Source organism: Lagenorhynchus albirostris, chromosome 17, assembly GCF_949774975.1.
Source record: "Lagenorhynchus albirostris chromosome 17, mLagAlb1.1, whole genome shotgun sequence".
Classification (NCBI taxonomy): Eukaryota; Metazoa; Chordata; class Mammalia; order Artiodactyla; family Delphinidae; genus Lagenorhynchus; species Lagenorhynchus albirostris.
The window spans coordinates 13216093-13236980 of NC_083111.1; the positions used below are offsets into that span (position 1 = coordinate 13216093).

Below are 20888 nucleotides of genomic sequence, written 5' to 3' on the forward strand. Positions count from 1 at the left end.
TGATTTTTTTCCAGTGATTTTCTTTTTTTAATTTTTATTTATTTTTGGCTGTGTTGGGTCTTCGTTGCTGTGCATGGGCTTTCTCTAGTCGCGGTGAGCGGGAGCTCTTCTTTGTTGAGGTGCGTGGGCTTCTCATTGCGGTGGCTTCTCGTTGTGGAGCATGGGCTCTAGGCGCGTGGGCTTCCGTAGTTGTGGCCTGCGGGCTCAGTAGTTGTGGCTCGCAGGCTCTAGAGTGCAAGCTCGGTAGTTGTGGCGCACGGGCTCAGTTGCTCCGCGGCATGTGGGATCTTCCCGGACCAGGGCTCGAACCCCTGTCCCCTGCACCGACAGGCGGATTCTTAACCACTGCGCCACCAGGGTAGCCCCTCCAGTGATGTTTTGAAGTGACATAACCATCAGATTTGTTTGTAAGATGTCCAAGTTGAGGGTGACTTGGACTCATGTAGAAAGAAGCATTGGGGACAGAGAGAAAAAGATCAATTCAAGCTGTGTGTAGGAGGAAAATATATACCGTCTGTGATTAACTGGTTATGGTGATAAAGAAGGTGTTATTTCTTGGTTTCTAACAACAACCTGGTTTGCAATAAACTGAGAGATGTATGTTTTGGGGGATTATAAGCAGAGTTTTTCCCCAAGTGTCGGAGATTCTCAACAACATTATCCCGGGGAGTGAGAAGCATCTTCCATTTCCTCAGGAGTAACTGGGCACCTGGGAAGCTTTTAAAGAAGAGGTGGACAGGCTACCGGGCAGTGATTTGAAATGATAAAAAGAATGTCACTGAAGTTTGGAAAGCTCTCGTATGCACATTGTTGCTGTTTGAGCCTCCAAGTAGCCATGTGTACTGAGTAGTCTTATCATCCTGCTTCTTTCTCAGGAAGTAAGAATTTGCTTCAAGTCACATACGTGGCAGGTAGCCAACTAGGTATCAGTCCTATGGAGTGCCGTCTCACTTATTTTTATTTTTAATTTAGAAATAAAGAGAAACTTGTAGTTAACCAGGACATGAGTGCTTTAAAAGCAGTCCTTTCATCATCCCTTCTTGACCATAAACCTGTTTAGAATCACTGGCTGTCTTTCTCACGAAAGAGAGAAACAAGGTTAGCAAGAAAACATTTCAAGGATCTTTGCTGTTTGAACAAAATGTCGATACCTAAGGTAACAGCCTGTCAGGTAAGGTCAGCTCCATCCACGTAACAGATGTGTGTCATTTGTGAATATATATTTTTAATTTCCACATATTTACTTTTAAACTATTATTAGCAACCTATTTGTCTCCCAGATGAAAGCTTCAAACAGCCCTCTTTGTATAAAATACAATGTATCCATAGAAACTAAAATCTCAAAGAGGCTGGCTTTCCCTTATTATTTAGACTCTAAAAGTTTTACGTGTTAAAAATAGAAACCGGTTGATATTTCTACAGTTTCCATAGCCAGGCTGCTGCAATCACATTTAAGTTTTTGGCCAGCGTTATAGGCCACAGATGTTCAGACCTTACTGGGGACCTGAATGAACCCTAAGCTGGTATTTAATCTCTGTGGGGCAGGAAGTGTGGGCAGTCGTTCCAGACATAAAAGTATGCACTGTTTGGAGGAACGTGCTCACTCTCTGTTGTCCTGAGAACTTTTAAAAATTCTAGATTCATTCTCCTGTTTCCAAATAATTCCATAATTGGCCTTATTTTTGGCATTGGGGATACTTCTTCCATATAAATATTTAATGAGCTTTTAACAGATAGTTCCTTTTTACACAAAAGTACTATCTGTAGGAATCTAAGTTTTACGTGGACTATTCTGAGTATCTTTAGTTATTAATGCCACATAATCCCCAAACGGATGTATGGATTGGGAAAACTGTGGGTAAAATCTCTCCCCATGTCCTCTTCCCCTGATACAAAATTCCTATAGGTCCATGCCAGTGGGGTCTTACACTTCATTGAAGTGGGAGACTGTCTGCAGAATAATAGCTTACCTTTGTATTTTTTTTTGACTTGTAGTCAAATGACTGTAATTGGCTCTAAATTTGTTGTCATGATCAGTAATTCATGAATTAACTACCAATGCATTAAAAACCTGAAATTCCTTTTCCAAGAATGACTTCTTCCTGTCGATACACAAATATGCCTTAATATCTGTATTAAAGATAAATACTTCCCTTGCCCGCCACTCTCCTCTCTACCTCCTCTTCCACATCTTTGATCTCTGTCCTAAAAAGAGCTACCTACACCAGCTGTCCATACCTGCTGTCCACACCTGCTGCCCACACCCGCTGTCCATACCTGCTGTCCATACCTGCTGTCCACACCTGCTGTCCATACCCGCTGTTCATACCCACTGTCCACACCTGCTGTCTCACTCACCTTTCGTTCTCAGCACACTGAAGGTGGGCTCTGGTTCCCTCCATGTAACTGAACTGGCCCTTTCTAAGGTCACTGGTGACCTATATTTTGCCAAATCTTATTCACTGTTGTCATTGTAGTCCTTGTTTTAGTAGCATCTGATGCAGTTGAGCTTGTACCTTTCTTAAGCAGTGTTCTGTGACATGACCTATCCTGGTTTTGTCCTTTCTTCGTGGCCCATTCATAGTCTCCTATGGTGATTCCGCCTTTTTCGCCAACCTCTCATGTGGCAAAGTCCCACTTTGACTTTGACTTACTATGTTTATTGTTTGCCTCTCCCCTCATTAGAACGTAACCACCCAGAAGACAGGAATCTTTGTTCATTCACTGTTTCCCAATGTGCCTAGAACCGTGCCTGGTTTAGAGCACGCTGGATAGGTCATTGTTGGATGAATGAATGAAGCTGGTAATAAGCTTGGTCCACGATAGGTCTAAAGCATTTTCCATCCCAACTCATTCCCACCCCCTATCCCATACCCTGTACGTTTCTTTATTGCAAAATGGCAGTTTTTATTTATGGAAAAGAACTTTTGTCTTTCCTTGTGAGCTTCTCCAAAGCAGATGAGTGAGCTCAGTGTTTCATTTGATGTTGCTAAAGAAGATGACAGGTCCACATTTCCAGGGCCTTTTACTACTGTATGGCATGATCAGAGCATTTTCACGTGCCCACCACGGTCAGTACAAGAACTCTGCCTTCCTCATTTCAGGTCTGTTTCAGAAAGGGCTCACCATTAAATATCAGGGCATGCCGTCTGCCAGCACATTTTTGATCTTCAGAATATATCCACATTTCCAGGACCCATGATTATGGGCCCCCCTCGCCCCCTCCCCCTTTCCTAGGGATACCCCAGGATGGAAGACAGCACTGCTTTCATAAGGCTCTTCCTTCTCCAAGAGAGGCTCGTATCAAAGAAGTTTCCACTTACTTTTTTTTTTTTTTTTTTTGCGGTACGCGGGCCTCTCACTGTTGCGGCCTCTCCCGTTGCGGAGCACAGGCTCCGGACGCGCATGCCCAGCGGCCATGGCTCACGGGCCCAGCCGCTCTGCGGCATGTGGGATCTTCCCGGACCGGGGCACGAACCCGTGTCCCCTGCATCGGCAGGCGGACTCTCAACCACTGTGCCACCAGGGAAGCCCTCCACTTACTCTTTGAAAGAAACTAGGCACATTCAGACATGTGGCTACGCACCGTTCTGAGTGCATGGGGAGAGGGCATAGAAGACATTTGTATTGAGATAGATGTCGGAAAGCTGCAGGAAATGGGTCCCACTGAAAATGGAGTCTTCCCCCTCCTCTGCCTGATCACTGTGGTGATACTTCATTACATCACCCTGTTCACTTCCTTCTCAGCACTTACCAAAACTTCTAATTATCTGGCTATCGTATTTATTATATAATTGTTACATATGTGTATATACACATATACAGTTGTATATATGTTTATACATATATGTTACATATAATTGTAATAGTATACTTGTTATATAGAAGGGTGGTATATCGTCTTCACCTGTGTCCCCTACTAGACCGTGAATTCTGTGAGGGCAAGGGCTGTGTCTCTGGCATAGCACAGGATCCAGAATAGATGCTTCTTTTCATATTTTTGAATAAATGAATAATTGGTTAAAATGAAAGAAAGCCACAGAAGGGTAACTGCCTCTTACCATGGATGCGGTGACGTAATAAAATCGATCTCTGTGTCTTTGTGCCGTGGGAGCCTTATCTGAGATTTTTATCCTGCAACTACAGTGGAAAAGAACTTCTGAATGAAAGTTTTCATCTGGCCTTAAATTCTAGGTCTTTCCGAGATAAGTCTCCAGGTCACAGTTTCGTTATTAATAAAGAGACAGTGATAATTCAGGAGTTCTCTAAATGCCTCCCTGTCTTTCAGTGTTTAGGCTATTTTCACTATGTATCATTATCAAATGTGTTAGTAATTTTGTTAATAGATTCCTGCATTTCAGTCCAGTTCTATTTAGAGTCCTACTATGCGTTAGCCCTTTGCTGAGATACATAGCTTCTGACATGTGATTTGAAAAGAAAGTTTAATATCCTTGTAAGATAGTTCATATTCTAATGGTGAGCTAGTAAGATGTGATTTTTTTATATCATATCTTTATTCTTGAATTTAACCTAGAAAAGTTAGACAGTAACTGGTAGTAGTCTTAATTTTTATTCTCTTCAGTGTCCAGATTACTACTCTACTAGTGGAATAAATAGATAGAATCTGGTTATCGTTTCCAAGGAAGAAGCGAGCATAGATATTATTTAATCCACATTCCGTATTTTACTAGAAATGACAAAGAGACAGGGACTTGCCCAGCATCACATCAGTTATGCGGACGACATAACTAAAACACAGGGAGCTGGTGGCTCTCAGTCCTTTGTTTTTGAAACTACAGTCCACTTCAATTCTATGAGATGCTTGTGTGTGATGCATAAGACAGATGTAAGCATGACTTTCATGGAGTTTACCATCTGCTAAGGGAGAGAGAAATAAGAAGATTATTCATGGGACTTCCCTAGTGGTGCAGTGGCTAAGAATCTGCCTGCCAATGCAGGGGACACAGATTCAAGCCCTCATCTGGGAAGGTCCCACATGCCGCAGAGCAACTAAGCCCGTGCACCGCAACTACTGAGCCTGCGCCCTAGAGCCCGCGAGCCACAACTACTGAAGCCTGTTCACCTGGAGCCCATGCTCTGCAACAAGAGAAGCCCTGGCAATGAGAAGCCCCGTGCACTGCAACGAAGAGTAGCCCCTGCACGTCGCAACTAGAGAAAAGCCCGTGCGCAGCAACGAAGACCCAACGCAGCCAAAAATAAATAAATAAATAAAATAAATAAAAAGAAAATTATTCATAATTGTAAGGAGGATTACAGGGTGCTGTAACCTAGCACCCAAACGGGAAAATTGAACCTAGACTAGGGCTCAGGGAAGGCCTCTTGATGATTTCACAGAACTTGAAAATGCATAGGAGTAAGTTTGGAAACAAGGGAAGAACATTTCAGGCACACTGAACAGCCTGTACAAAGACCTCGAACGAGTAGATGGTATGTGAGAGGGACTGGGTGAAAGCCAGGAGGAGCACAGGGAACAAGGGGAAGAGAGCTTGAGATAAATAAACCGGGTATGGATCGGACTTTGGGAGGCTGTATAGACCATGGCAAGTGTAGACCGTGGATTTGGATGGCAAGGTTTTAAGTAGGGGAGTGGCTCTCCGGGCAAGTTGTGTAACTTCCTTGAGCATCACTATTCTCGATGGTGTAGAAGCAGCATGCATGCCGGTGTTCAGGCTGACCCTGACCCAAAGCTCAACAGTGATGAGCAGGAAGCACGGGTGGGAAGTAAAGTCTGTTCTGCCTGTTGTCCTGCCATTCGGGGTCCCCACCACCAAGCTTTGCTGTCTCACCTGTTCCCAGACTCAGGTCTGGGTCAGCTTTGTGACGATGTTTGGAATAATCCATCTTCTTCCATCCTTGACCTGACAGCTACCCTGTTCTGCCACCTTGCACTTCTCCTATCTTGGTGTCCTAGAACGCTGATTCAGTTTCTCTCTCTGACTCTCAGCTGCTGGGAGCCTGTGGATTTGAGTCCTAGTAAGTGGTGTTGATCGCTTGAATTCACCTCTTTTAGCGCTTAAGTTGCAATCAGTGTTTCAAAAGAATCCTTTGCATTTGCTGCCTGTATTGCTTTGCTTTTCTAAGAACGTGTGAATTTTAAAATAATGACTTAATTTCTGACAGCTTGTAATTTATTTCACCCGTTGCAGTTGACATGTTTTAATTTTCTTTTGATTTTGCTGTGGATGACAGGAGTGAAATGTTTGAATTATCACTGCATTCAACTGCTTTTTCTTTCATCTTTCATCTACAGTTTTCTCGTGTACTAAAGAATAGAGCCTGGCCCACCTTTAAACAGGCCAAATCTAAGATCTCCCCACTGCACAGCAGTGATTTCTGCCCCACCAACTGCCATGTCAATGTGATGGAAGTTTCTTATCCCAAAACATCAGCGTACCTGGGGAGTGCATTTGGTGTTCAGTTGGATAGCAGGAAGCATAATTCTCATGATAAAGAAAATAAATCGGAACAAGGTATGTTAGCTTTTTCAACTTTATCAAATTATGACACGTAACTTAGGCGATCATACCTATTCCTGCATCCCTGAAATTAGCATGTCAGCAAGTCTGAAATTTTATGAAGAAAGGATTCCTCACGCTAATCATTTGGATAATTATGCATAAGTGTTTGTAGAATGAAAATGGAGTTACACATTTTCATTAGTTTTCCTCTGAGAAGAATAATTGTTTTTGTCTTCCTTACATGCCTGATAGGCACAGCTCATCTTGCTGTGAAATCACTCATCTGAGATGGCCCTATAACTAGGAGAAAAATAGTAGAGGAGCAGCTGCAAGGGATGCGGAGTACCACCCCATGCCATCCCAGTGGGACATGGAATCAAACTGTATTTGTAGTTTTTAATCACAACTCCCCATAAGCTTTAATTCCTGAATTAAATGCAGCATTAGATTGGCATTTTATCTTTTGTAAGCTTGGACGTCTAAAATGAATGGCGCTGGATTGCTACTGTAAGTTAAAGGTAATAACGGTTGCTATGGAATGGTTTCAACTCCTCAGGAAAACTAAGCCCTATGGTGTACATTCAACATACGATTACAACTATGGCGGCCCCTTCAGGTCTGTCTCTGGGGCAGCAAGATGGGCACGGTCTCCGGTATTTGTTGAAAGAAGACGACTTAGAAACCCAAGATATCTATCAGAAACTGCTGGGCAAACTTCAGACTGCACTGAAGGAGGTGGAGATGTGTGTTTGTCAAACAGATGAGTAAGCATTTTATTTACTGTACTTTTAAATGTACATAATACAATAGCTGTAGGAAATGGCACTCCTGAATACCCACTATTCTTTTTACTGTTTGAAAATGTAGGAATTTTTGCTAAGCGTATAGATCCTCTTAATGCCAACACCTTAAAAATGAGAAAACATGGCAGTTCTGTAGATCTGTATCTTAAGGAAGCATTTAATACCAGGGAAGAGAACAGCAAGGTTCTTTCATATAGAAAACGCTAAGTTTCAGTGTGCCGATGTTAAATTGAACAATATGATTGAAAGAGTACGAACTGCGTGTAAGGATTTCCTCGTGTACCTTTCACAGACCAGAACACAGCATTTGGTGGATAGGCACTCAGTAGATGTTTATGAAAAAATGTAAAGCCTACCGAGTCCTTAACATACTTGTTAAATGAGTAAAAGCCAAAGTATGTAACCCCAGGACCAATGACCAACACCCTTTCTTCTCTTCTGATTGAATTAATGGTTTACTAAGAAAGTACCCAAATCACTGTGCCTGTAATTTGGAATCTTTTATCAAGAACGGAGAAGAGGAGGGAGTTGAATAAAATTTTTCCAGAGGTCACCTCTGATTCTTATTCAAGAATTTGAAGGTTGGAGAATTGCCTGAACTCTGTAGGATGGTTTGCTACATCATGGAGTGTGACCGTGCTTCACATCTAGTCAAGGCAGAATGGAATTTGGGGTAGTTCAGTTTCTCACGTATAGAAGAGGGTGAACAATCATGACAAATTATCTATTTGTGGTGAAAAATATAACAATTAATACGAAAAGCAATCAGCCTAGGGCTTGACATGCTTGCTTATCATTCAGGGGGTTGAAATTGTTGAATATATCATAGTGGGAAAAATCTGAAAATGGTATAAGGACCATTTTCCTCTTTTTAATGTACTCCCTTTATGAAGTTGCAGATTTAGATGGCTATCAAATGTGTATTATTTAGTTCACACACACATCATCCCTACTTCCACGGATAATTCAGATTTCACATAAAATGTTTAGAACTGATTCTAAGGCTTTGTTGTAATTAGACTTTACACTAATGCAATTTTAATGGACATGATCTCTATACATCTTTGAAATTTAGAGATCAAAATTACCGTATTAGTGCACCATATTTCTAAGATTATCTTTAAGTAGTCACTGTTTACTGTGCTACTGTTTTCTGACATTTTTATGAGTTAATTTAGAATTGAAATTTTGTTTTCCTTTGTCTAATACACTAGTTTTTTTAAATTACTTATGACACTTGGTGTATTATATTGGGACCACCCCATTCCTAGACAATTTAAACAGTTTGAGGTTACTTAGAGAACAGGTGGTTATTTTTAAACAAATATATGATATTTAGAATTGTTTCAGAATGACCTTGTGACAGAGAAGTTAATATTTTAGGACATTATATTTTGCTTTATTTAATAAATTGATTTTATCATATATGTTATATTGTATTTTAGAAACCAGTCTCTTTTTTCCCCCTGAAGTATTCAGGAGGTTCAAGAGGAAGACTGTTTATTAATAAGGCAATGGATAGTAGCATTGAATCATGGATCCTAGATCTCAAAGGGATTCTAGGAGAGCATCTGGACCAATCCCATGATTCCAGTTAAACCAAGAGTTATTATTCCTCCTTTTCAGATGAGTCCTTTGTCAATGGCAGGATTATTGATGTGCCTGAGTGAACACTGCCTTGGAGACTGGCTCTCTAATGCACTGACTACCCAGCACTTCCTGGCACTTGTCCAGAGTTTGTCTGTCTTTGTGAATTTATTGACTTCTTTTTCTTTAAGTTCAGCTAATGTAGATATATTTTCAAGGAAATGGTTAGAGCCAAGGGGCTCCCTTTACTTGGTTTCAAATGCTTTATATTTAAAGCACTAATTTCAGAAAGAGGGTTAAGCTATTTTTATTAACCAAAACTAGTTAAAATGATTACCTATTTTTACTTGTGATTTCGCCACTCTGTTATTCTAAAAGTCTTTACCAACTGTGCTTGTTTATTAGGAAAGTGACATGAAATGAGCCAGTGATTTGAAACACTTCCTTGGTCTTCTCTGTGTGCACCATATAATTTAATTCTAAATATAAACATGTTCCACCATAATTCAGCGTGTAACATAATCACTTTAAAACAGTACCGTTGTCCAAGTGCCTGGATGCCCCATTGCCCCGTTCAGAAATGCGGCAGTGCAGTGAAGCTTGACAAATTATTTAAAAAGCGAGTTACTAAACAGTTTTCTCACCATGTAGAAATTATTCTTGGTCTAACATAGGTGCCTCTGCAGAGTGGAGAAGCAGATCTCAGCTTCTGTGCCGAGTTTTAAGAGAATTGCCTCACGATATCTCCCTGCTAGCCTTTCTAGGAGTCGTTCATTCCTGTGAAAGGTCCCGGTGCTCAGCCTGTCTAATTGTGAAGTCTGGTTTTCCTGTCACTTGGGAACACATCCTTTGACACACAGGCATTCCCCTAAATCCTCCTACCTTGTTCAGATCCAAAAATAGAACTAGAGACAGATGTGCTGTGTAGTAACAGGAAGTAATGTGATGTTATGAATTTCATCAAGATTTTGTGATTCCTGTTTCATTTCAGGAAGCTAGATACTTTAGCCCTTTAATGGGCGATTTTCTGGTTAATGACGCTCGGGTATTAGATATAAGTAAAGGGAAAAAATAATTCGTGGAGAGTCCAGAACCTTTGACAGGGTTTTAAAATTCAGGGTTTGTGTATTCTCACAGAGAGGAAATGAATAAAGAGTATTGGGGGCTAGTAAGGCAGGAAATTTGAGAATAGACTTCATTTTGCAGGTGCCACATGTCCCATGATTGAGTGACAACCAAAACACATTGTAGGACAGTTAGTGAGCTGGGGGTTACAGATAGGAACGGTAGGGCTGGTGGTGGAATTATCTTTGAGGTTTTCCCAAGCATTTTTCTGGTAAATGTAAAAAACTGGGCACAGTTTCATAAAAACTAGCGTGTATTACAGGGGCTCATGTGCCGGGCACAGTTATATGATTACATGCACTGATGGCTTTCGTTCTCACAGACCAGCTGTGAGTTGGTTTTTGAAACACTGGGCTGTCTCACAGACGCCTCAAACTTAAATTTGTTTCTGAAACTGAAATCTACTTTGACCTCATACTCAAATCTGCTTTGCCCCCTCCCCCATCAAGGTTGTCCCCCTTCTCAGTATTCTCCATCTCTTCAGTTTATGAAGCCAGTTTATGAAGCCGGTATCAGCTGTGATTCTTCTCCTTCCTTTCCCTTCACCTCCAGTACCTTATCAGGTCCTGCCAGTTATACCTCAGAATGTGTCCACCCCATCACCTTAGACTGGGTCACCATAGTCTCCTCCCTAGTACCCGCTGGAGAATTTTCCAGCTGTGCCTCTCCATCTAATACATTCTACATTCGGCAGGTGCCGGAGGGATCTGTACAGGTAAGTTGTGCTAGTCCCCTGCTTAAAGCCGGTTAATGGCATTGCAGTGCAACTAGAATCATGGGAGATGCGTTACTGTGGCCTGCACATTTCTACGCAGTTTGCCCCCGTCCCTCTCTCCAAACCCATTTCTCTGAGCTCCTCTTGCATCAGCCTCTTTCTGATCCCGGAACGTGACACACCTCTGCCTGGTCAGCCCTGCTCCCGAGGCCGGCGTGGCTGGCCTTCTAGGCACTCAAGTGTCAGGCTGGTGGCCAGTCTGTGGAGAGACGGTACCAGCTCCCCCGGGACACAGTCCATACCCTGAGTCCCAGTCACTCGTGTCTTCCTCCTCTGGACTTCCTGCTTCCTCTACAACTGGTTTTTAGTTTCCACAGTATTATGAGTGTGTCTCACTCAGCCCATCTCTAAGATGAGAATAACAATAATAATACTGATCATAATAACGAGGATACCCACTTCATAAGGTGGTCTGAGGGACTGAGTGAATTAATACCTGTTAGGTACTTAGCATAGTGACCAGCATAAGAGCTCAACAGATGTTAGCTGTGCGGAAGAGGATGATGGTGATATTTAAATCTCAGTCAAATAGAAAACGCACAGGTAGATGCAATCCACCATATACAGAAATCTTTATTCATCAAGGGCATTTGGTGGAGATTGACCAGAAATGGTACTCAGCTCAGGATGTTAATTCAGAATCAACAGACCTACACACTGTCAGAGGGAGCTTAACACTGTATACGAGCAAAGGTAAAGGAAAATATTTCTGCGAGCACAGATATTAAGCTTTATGCTCTATTATTACTTTATTTTTTATTTTTTTTTTGCGGTACGTGGGCCTCTCACTGTTGTGGCCTCTCCCGTTGCAGAGCACAGGCTCCGGATGCGCAGGCTCAGCGGCCATGGCTCATGGGCCCAGCCGCTCCGCGGCATGTGGGATCTTCCCGGGCCGGGGCACGAACCAGTGTCCCCTGGATCAGCAGGCGGACTCTCAACCACTGCGCCACCAGGGAAGCCCTATTATTACTTTTAAGAATCGAGAGATTTTATGCAAAAACGTGGTGTCAAAAACATTGTTTTTCTATCATTCGTTTGTTAGCCTAACACTTGTTCTCACAGGGTCAGTGCAAGCATGACTGCAGCTGTTTAAAATGAAAAGCAAATATGTGAACACAGTTTGTAGAGCTCTGAAAAAAATGTTTATGCTGAGCCCCCATGACTTCTCATTTAAAAGGTCCATAGAGCACAGAGGACTCCTTGCAGAACGAGAACTCCTGCATCTCTTTCCTCTTTGGTAGTCAGAGTTCATCTGTCTGTGCAGCATGCAGCTTGGGTAATTGGAGTTAATCTAATGCTTTAATCTTTTGGGTGGAGGGAGTGAAGAAATACACAGTCTGTCTCATGAGACATAAACATATCTTTCCAAATAGAAAAAGTGTGTTTAAAATAATTCATAGCTTTGCAGGGCCCTGAGCAATCTAGCAGAGCTCCCTGATTTTCCCAGGTGTCTAAAAACTATAAACTGCCCAAATATTATTCAGATATCATCTCACAGTGAGACCTTACCTGATGCCACTATTTGAAGTTGCAGCCCTGGCTTCATTCCCTTTTTAGAAAGTTTTCACCTTCCCAGTTGTCACCATGTGATACACTATACAGCTTATCTGGTCACTGTTTGTTTCCTCCCAGTAGAATTTAAGCGCCAGGAGGGCACGGACTTTTGTTTGTTTTGTAAACTGCTGCATGAACAGCACCAAGGGCAATGCATGGTTCGATAAATGTGTTTAATTAATTCATTAGTGAAATGACTTAACAAATATTTACTCTGCACAGCATTGGGTTTGACATTATGGGATATAAATAAGAGGTAGAAGATCTTTTCATGGTCTTGAAATAAAATAAACATGACATTGCTATGGAAAAATGAGTGTCAAGATATGCGCATATGTGCTGTTGACTAGAACAGCATGTCATCGGTATTTGATAAATAAAAGAGAAGATGATTGTGGGCTGGAGAAACTATGCCTGGGCCCTTTGTTCAGTTATGGTTTAATTTGTTTTGCAAATTCTATATCACATTGTTTGATAGTAAAGACTGATTCCATTTTTGTGTCATTTTGAGTTAGTTCTATAAGAAACAATTTAGAGCCAAACATGCAAGTCTAGCCTGGTGGAATCAGTGCTGCCTAGAGTCTGCATCAAGTTTTTTGCCAATTCAGAGTCTGGAAGTGTGTTTTAGCCTTGAGCCCAGTGGAAGAGCTTTGCGTTTGGGCTGATTCACGATGTTTCATGATGACTGGGTTGTGGATGGTATTGGAGTAGCCCCTACTACCGCCTGTCCTCACCTGTGTGTGACTCTGTTTAGCGTCTTAGGGTCAGGACGGGCAGGACTCCTGTTTACATGAGTGTGAGAACAGTTTGTCCACATGATATTCTCCCTGACAAATAGAGAAAGCCTGGGGGAAACCCAGGGCAGGCGGAGAGGGGCAGTGGGATTTTAACGTCTGAAGGTAAGCCAGTGCAGAGGTTTAAGCCCATTTAGTGTTTATTTTAATATTTGGATAGCACTTTAAAGTTTCTCAGGTATTTTCACGTGGTGGTGACAATGGCTGGGAGCGAGGTGATGCCCGTTGAGTACCAGCAATATGTTCTATGCATTTCATTCTCACAGCAGCCCTGTGGGTAGGTATTCTTATTATCCACTTTTCATAGATGTCAGAGAGAACCATCCTGGTTTTGCCAGGAGAGCATAGCTAGTCCGTGGCAGAACCTGGATTTGAACACAGCTTTCTCATCCAAATTGTGAGCTGTTTCCATTACTTATTCTGAGAGGAAAAAGTGAACTGTGCATGACAGGCGTTTTATGCAACAGGGTATTAATTTCAGGTGACACCTAGAAGAAGCTCTAGAAATATCTGTAAGCCTATCATATTCAATGAGCAAGGTAGTTATCTGTAGCCGCCAGTGTGAAAATGTGCACTTATTCTTTTTTTTTTTATATCCCACTGCAGCCTTCTGTCTTCAATAACATACTCTCCTAAATTAGAACGTAAGGCATCAGAGTCCATAGTCCCAACAGACAGTGACAATGAGAAGGGAGAGAGAAACAGCAAACGCGTCTGTTTTAACGTGGCAGGCGATGAGCAGGAAGATTCAGGTCACGACACCATCAGCAACAGAGACTCTTACAGGTAATTCATTCATTCCTGAAACTCATCTCATTGACCAAGTCAAATGTGATTCTGTATTTTCCACAAAGGTCTTGAAAAAAATTTTTTTTTTTTTTTGCGGTACGCGGGCGTCTCACTGCTGTGGCCTCTCCCGTTGCGGAGCACAGGCTCCAGACCTGCAGGCTCAGCGGCCATGACTCACGGGCCCAGCCGCTCCGTGGCATGTGGGATCTTCCCGGACTTGGGCACGAACCCGCGTCCCCTGCATCGGCAGGCGGACTCTCAACCACTGCACCACCAGGGAAGCCCTTGAAAAAATTTTTGACTGTTGTTTTTGTTTATTATTCCCAGAAAATAACTGCTGGCTGTTACCAACCTCAGACAAAGCATAGTGAGACATCACTATCTTTCAAATTCTTCCCTTTTATAATCTGAGTAATTTGGACAAAACATTTTTTCTCCAACCGAGTGGACCTCATTTAGGAGATGCGTTATTCTTTTATGGATTGTGTAACATGTATGGCAAATAAACAAGTTGTGCCTATATTGACAGTTTTTTTTTTGAATATCTGTTTCTGATTATTGGACTATTGGGTAGTGAATAGGAGTTCTTTCTGTTTTGTTTTTCCTCCTTCCTATGTTCTGTGATTCAAGCTAATTGAACTAGTTTCACGTGCTCACCTCTGTGACCAGCTTTGCGCGTTTCTTCTTCCCTCACATGCCTTCTGTACAATTTTGATAGGACTGCTGTAACAGAGTACCAAGAACCAGGTGGCTTGAACAACAGAAATGTATTTATTATCCTACAGTTCTAGGGCTGGAAGTCTGAAATCCAGGTGTCAGCAGGGTTGGGTTCTTTCTGAGGGCTGTGAAGGAAGGCTCAATGTCTTGGTTGCAGACGGCTGTCTTCTCCCTCTGTCTGTTCCCATCCTTTTCCTTCCAAGCCTGTCTCAGTGTCCATGTTTCCTCTTCTTATAAGGACACCAGTCATACTGGATTAGGGCCCCCACTAGTGACCTCATTTTAACTTGATTACCTCTGTCAAGACCCTCCCTCCAAATGAGATCACAGTTTGGAATACTGAGTGTTGGACTTCACCATATGCATTTAGGGGCGGGGGAGGGAGAGATACAATTCAACCCATAACACCTTCCCTCCAGACTCTGTCGAGTCATCTTCTTACCAGACTCTCAAATGATGGCTCTTCCAATGAACTTCCTTAATTGAAAGTGCTTTTTCTCCTTTGAATCCTTGTGTCACCTGGAACCTCATTGAGACCTGTGGCAACCTGCCACGTATGCTGAGCGTGCAGCTTCAGAACCTCCCGTTTTATGTACATTAACTAAAGACAAAACCTCTCTTACTCTTATTTATTATACAGTGTTTTACAGTGAAAAGATATTTAGTAATTATCTTTAAATCGAAGTTGTTTCATCAGAGATGTTTAGCACAAACTAGTAGCTAACATTAAAAGCATTCTTAACAGACACAGGGGAAGCAGGATGATTTCACGGAATTCCTCCCACAGCTCTCTGTGGCAGGTTCGGATATTAACTGCATTTTACATCTGAGGAAGTTGAGGCCCGCAGGAGTTATGTAATTTACCTAGGAAATCAGGTGGCCTGGCTCTCAGTTTATTATCTATCTATTATCTCTATTATCTCTACTATTCCAATTTCTATGTGAAAAGGATTTTGATGAATACGTGAGTTAATTATTCCTAGAAATTTAATGATATATAAAACAAATTAACCACTTTTACCATTTCACTTACTTTTAGCTTCTAAGGAGACCAGTATGTTCTTTAATAAGAACCTGTGGTTTCTCTCCAGTGGGAAATTACAGATCTAAAAATACTTTCTTCCCTCAAATTCTAGTTATCAGATAATTAACATTACTCTCAGGTTCTCTCTAGGGTAAAATAGAAATTTTAAATGTACATTTAAAGTTAAATAAGTCCCTTTTACTTATTCTGAGAGAAAAAAATATTTATGTCTCCTGCACTACTTCTGAAATCTGTCATGGGTCCATATTCACACACAGACATTTCTAACTTTCTTTCCCTTGATGTTCATCATTATCCAGCACCTAGCAGGTGTGGTGTCCTGTGCTGGGCTCCGGGATGGAGACAAGATGCCATCTTCCCGGGGCGGGGGAAGGGTGGGAGCTCAGAGTGCAATTAATAAGTTATCCTTTAAGTTACTAGAAAGGGTTGAAAGGCAGAGCTCTTGAAACAGGATTTTGTCACTCTTAGCGAATCAACTACAGGCATATACCATCAAATGGATTATAACGAATTTTAAGTTTGGTTTGACTCCTGTAAATAGCTATGCGTTTTAAAATTCAATTATGATTAGATTATATGACAAGAAAAGTTGAAATATGACCGAATTGAAAATACTTTCGTTTAAGATAAAATGTGAGTTGAAAAAATTTATCTTTCTCATAAATTTCTATAAAGCGTATTAACACATATAACCGTGACATAATAAGTTTATCCAGTAAGAAGTGGCAGGGAAACTTTGCCAGATGCACTGCTAAAGTGACACGTACCTCATTCTTCGCAGCGACTGCAACAGCAATAGGAATTCTGTCACCTCCTTCACCAGCATCTGCAGCAGCCAGTGCAGCTCGTATTTTCACAGCGATGAAATGGACTCAGGTGCGTTTGGTGAAGGCACGCGGACGCTTTGATGATGCTGAACCTAAGGGATTAAATTGCCTGATCCATTTTTACCTTTCATTAGCCATTCTCGGTGGCCACACACATTGCCTTTCATTTTTACATGCTTGAGAAAGTCAGCTTCCCAATCCCATTATAAACAGACTGAATTTTTAAAGAGATGGAAGAAACAAACTAATTTTTATGTTAACAAATGATGTTTCATGATATTTCTGTGTTACTACATGGTACCTGTATGATAGGTACACAAGAAACAAGTTTTCTAGGATATTAGGCATTGCTGATTGTGTGAGGAGATGGGATGGGCTTTGAAGCAGGATTTGAAGGCAGCAGATGGACCTGAGCTAGCCTGATGGGCAGTGGGGAAGGGAGTGATGAGAAAAACACTGCTTGAAATAAATACCTTATAAATGTTTTATTTTGTGTGTGCTAAGAAAAAGACTTTCCATCGAGTTAGGAAAAATCTTAATTTTTAGATGTGCAGTTTATTCCAACTATTTGACCATTAGAAAAATTCACCATTTGAAAGAATCATTAATGTGGGTACCACAGGATTCTTTCTGTGAGACCCTCTGCTTTCATCTCAGTTTTGAAGGAGCAATAATCTGACATCCTAATAGTTATTAAAGCTTTTGGAATTCTTTTTCTGAACGTGAGAACTAATGTATGGAATAAGAGCTAGTGTTTAATTATTTTTTACTTTATTGACATTAAAATGCTTTGGAATGTTAAACATAAGATGAATGATTTATTTTTAATATCTAGGTGATGAGCTTCCCCTGAATGTTCGCATTTCTCGTGATAAACAGGACAAGATCCACAGTTGCCTTGAGCATCTTTTCAGCCAGGTACAGTTGGGAGAGTTGTGGGTATTTTTTCCACAGACTAAACTGTCAGAAATTCGTTTTTCAGACATAGTGAAAGGAGTTTGGAGTTAGAACGGAATCTGTTCCTACATCCCCTGTACCTTAATTTCTGTAGTTGACAATGGAAAAGAGATTCCTTCAGCCAGCTAACCCAAACGATTGTTATGAATGTCAAGTATTTCACAGTCTTTAGAAAATTGTAAAGTGTCCTACACACGGGAGTTATTCTGTTCATTATTTGTTTCTTTGTGGGTTTTCAGATTCCTCCATGACATTTCTTGTTCACCTTCATTCCTAATCTCAAGAAGCACAGGGTTGTCTTGTGCTCATGTTGTATTTTGCATTTTTAAAAAATTTATATCCACAACCAAAATTCATAGTGTAGAAGCTTTTACCACTTTGAAAAGGATTATGATAACTTTTAGGTGTTTTTAAAAAATAATTCTAGAACTCTTACTTCTTTTATAAAGAAAATTTATATTTTGTATGAATATTTGGTAGGATAGTAAGAGATGTCATTGTAAATGTTATCAGGTGAGTTTATCCTGATATTTTATTTAAAGATAGATTTTGCAAGCAGCATGGGATTTCAAAAATAATTGTTGCTTTGAGGAAAAAAGTATTTTACAAGGTTGACTCTTGGAAATACCGAGAAGTTATATAACTCCCAAAAATCTCTGCTGTTATGATAGGTGGATTCCATTACCAATCTCCTGAAAGGCCAAGCTGTTGTGAGGGCCTTTGAGCAAACCAAGTACCTGACACCAGGTCGAGGGTTACAAGGTAAGGTTTACAAAGTAACTGTTAGAGGCAACTGGGAAACAAAAGTGGGAGACAGTATAGTGAAGCAAAAGCATGGCATGAGAACAAAAGTTCTGGGTGCTCATTTCATAATTCATTTAATACTACTTCTATTTGGATAATTGTTGAATATATATATATATATATATAAATCAAGACCTTTTAGAGTTCTTTGAAAGTTTAAAACGTTTAGTGCCTGTAGGGGCCAAACCGAGTGAGTTAATTGAAGAAATATAAGTGTTGAGTTGCTTTTGCTGAAACTAAACTTAATGCCTGCTTGGTGGTAGGTAGCCCAGTGATGGGGGGAGAGGTTTGGGGAATGGCGGTTGGCAAACAGAACAAGATCTAGAGCTGCCCCTTTCTGACGTCTAGTTTAGGATGTTGAAATAGAGTTTTTATCTAAATTCGCTCCTCTGTTTAAACATTTGTAAAAAGAGCATAATAAGATTTGACGTTGTTTCAGATTTAACAGATTTTCTCCTGTGATAGAGCTAAAGAAATTGCTACCATGATAATAGCCTAGGACCACAGGAATGAAAGAAAGAGGAGTCTTTGTTTATGGGCTTGTGAACTGGTAAATGGTTGAGACTTAAGAGAGCTTTTCTGTGTTTATTTAGAGTTTCAGCAGGAAATGGAACCAAAGCTGAGTTGTCCAAAAAGGTTAAGGCTTCACATCAAGCAAGATCCTTGGAATCTTCCCAGCAGTGTCCGGAATCTTGCTCAGAACATCAGAAAATTTGTTGAAGGTCAGGATGAAAAGCAAAGAACATACCGTGACATTAGCAATACTCATTTAAAAACCCATCATGCCTTGATTACTTTTTGAAGTTTTTCATGTTAGGAGGAAAATAAAAGGACTGAAAAGGGTGAGTGAAGGCAGAGGAGGGAAAGAAGGAATAAGATGACAGAACCTTGTGTCCCAAGGATCTAAATGACGTGGACTGTATCACAGAAAATATTCTCAGGCAATAAAGTAAGGGCTCATTCTTAGGAAGACAAGTGGAACGTGGAGGGATTTTCATATTTTATAACATGAAACAGTATGAGAAAAATTCCTAAAGGGTTCACAAAACGTATGAAGCTATACTTCATGGAAAGTCTACAAAATCAGTCGTGAGTCTGTGAGAATCAAAATAATGACATAGGTTGCATCATTAGTTTTTAAGTTTCTCTTTCAGAAGCGTTTGTCTAAGTTGATTGTTATTAACTAGCATAAGTTTGTCTACTCAGCATCCCATAACTGATACAGCCTCTGATTGGAGATATAAAAGACTTCAAGACAACTCTAGCGAGCCTGGTTGCATGTTGTTTAGGGTCAGAGTTATTAAGTAGAAAATTCTGAGAGTTTCTAAAGTGATTGTGGTGAAAAAGATGAAATGAGAAATTTGTTTAATTTTTTTGTAATGTCTAAATCAGTGGTTTTCTTCCCAGTATTAGACCAGTGGTTGGTAGTGTCTAGAGACATTTTTCCATTGTCACAATCGTGGGCATGCTATTGGCATCTAGTGAGTAAAGGCCAGGGATGCTGCTAAACGTTCTACAAGGTACCAGACAGTCCCTCACAACAAAGAATTATTTGGTCCTAAATGTCCATAGGGCTAAGGTTGAGAAACCTGTACAATAAATATCATGGCTGTATTTCCCCGTCATTTGTATGTCATTGGGATGTGGTGAATAGTATTCAGCAGAATTACATCATAACCCACCTTTTTTTAACCCATCACTACCATTTTTTTAGGGTAAATTAGAGAGAGTTGCATACTTTGCTGATGGAAGACAGCTCTTACACCCTGTAGGGTCTGAGCCTGTGACGTCACTCCTTCGTGCCTCAGTGTGTTCACTTACTAAATGACAGGGATGGTGTAAATGTTCTGTGATTACCCGGTCTTCTGCCTAGAAATATACTCAAGTATAACAGCTTAGATATTGTTTAGAGATCAATAGAGAAGAAATTTGTACAGAAATGGAAAACTCCAAATAAATCACAACAATTCTATTGTATAATGAAATCTTTTATTCTTGACAACTGGATTTCTTGACTGTATCTTTATTTTATAGCTAAATATAATGATTATTTGTGACACATTGTAACATCACGTTCAGTCAGAAGTCTGAATTTAAAACCCCCCAAAATAATGAACAGCAAAAATGACAAACATATTTTTAAAGGCTGTGAGCTTTAAGGAATTTAAGCATATACTTTACTGAGTAAAAGGTATGTTTTCGCTGAGTGGATGCCAGTGTCATAACACTCCTAAAAGTTATAATTTGTGAATCTAAATGCAGTTATTCTCATCATCTCTGATTTTTTCTTTTTACATTATATTTGTTTTTAGAATAAATGCAATATCAATCGAGAACAATGAAACCCTTAAAACTTTTTCTTTTGTTTTGTTTTTTGAAGAGCTTTGTCTTTAAGAAAGTAGCTTCTAATGCAGGGCAAAAAACTTATTTTTTAAAAAGTTTTTTTTTAAGAATTTTACATTTTCATCTCAAGTCCTGCCTTATATACTCAGTACTTCTTTTCACAATGAGCGGTCATCACAATGACAACTATCTATATATATTGATTGATTGATAGATGTTGTGAATATTAGTGTCCCTCTTGGTCATGGGAGCCCAGCAGCTGATTGAGCATGGTTGGCTGTGCTGAGTC

General features: G+C 40.5%; 1 protein-coding gene across 1 annotated transcript in view; it reads left to right on the plus strand.

The window, feature by feature from the left end:
* PREX2 (phosphatidylinositol-3,4,5-trisphosphate dependent Rac exchange factor 2) overlaps positions 1-20888 on the plus strand; it is a 285362-nt gene that overhangs the window by 161537 nt on the left and 102937 nt on the right. Inside the window, exons 24-30 of the mRNA XM_060127864.1 lie at positions 6272-6491; positions 7036-7243; positions 13724-13903; positions 16450-16544; positions 17331-17413; positions 18124-18214; positions 18850-18978. Coding sequence (XP_059983847.1) covers positions 6272-6491; positions 7036-7243; positions 13724-13903; positions 16450-16544; positions 17331-17413; positions 18124-18214; positions 18850-18978 — 1006 coding nt within the window. The remainder of the gene's footprint in view (positions 1-6271; positions 6492-7035; positions 7244-13723; positions 13904-16449; positions 16545-17330; positions 17414-18123; positions 18215-18849; positions 18979-20888) is intronic.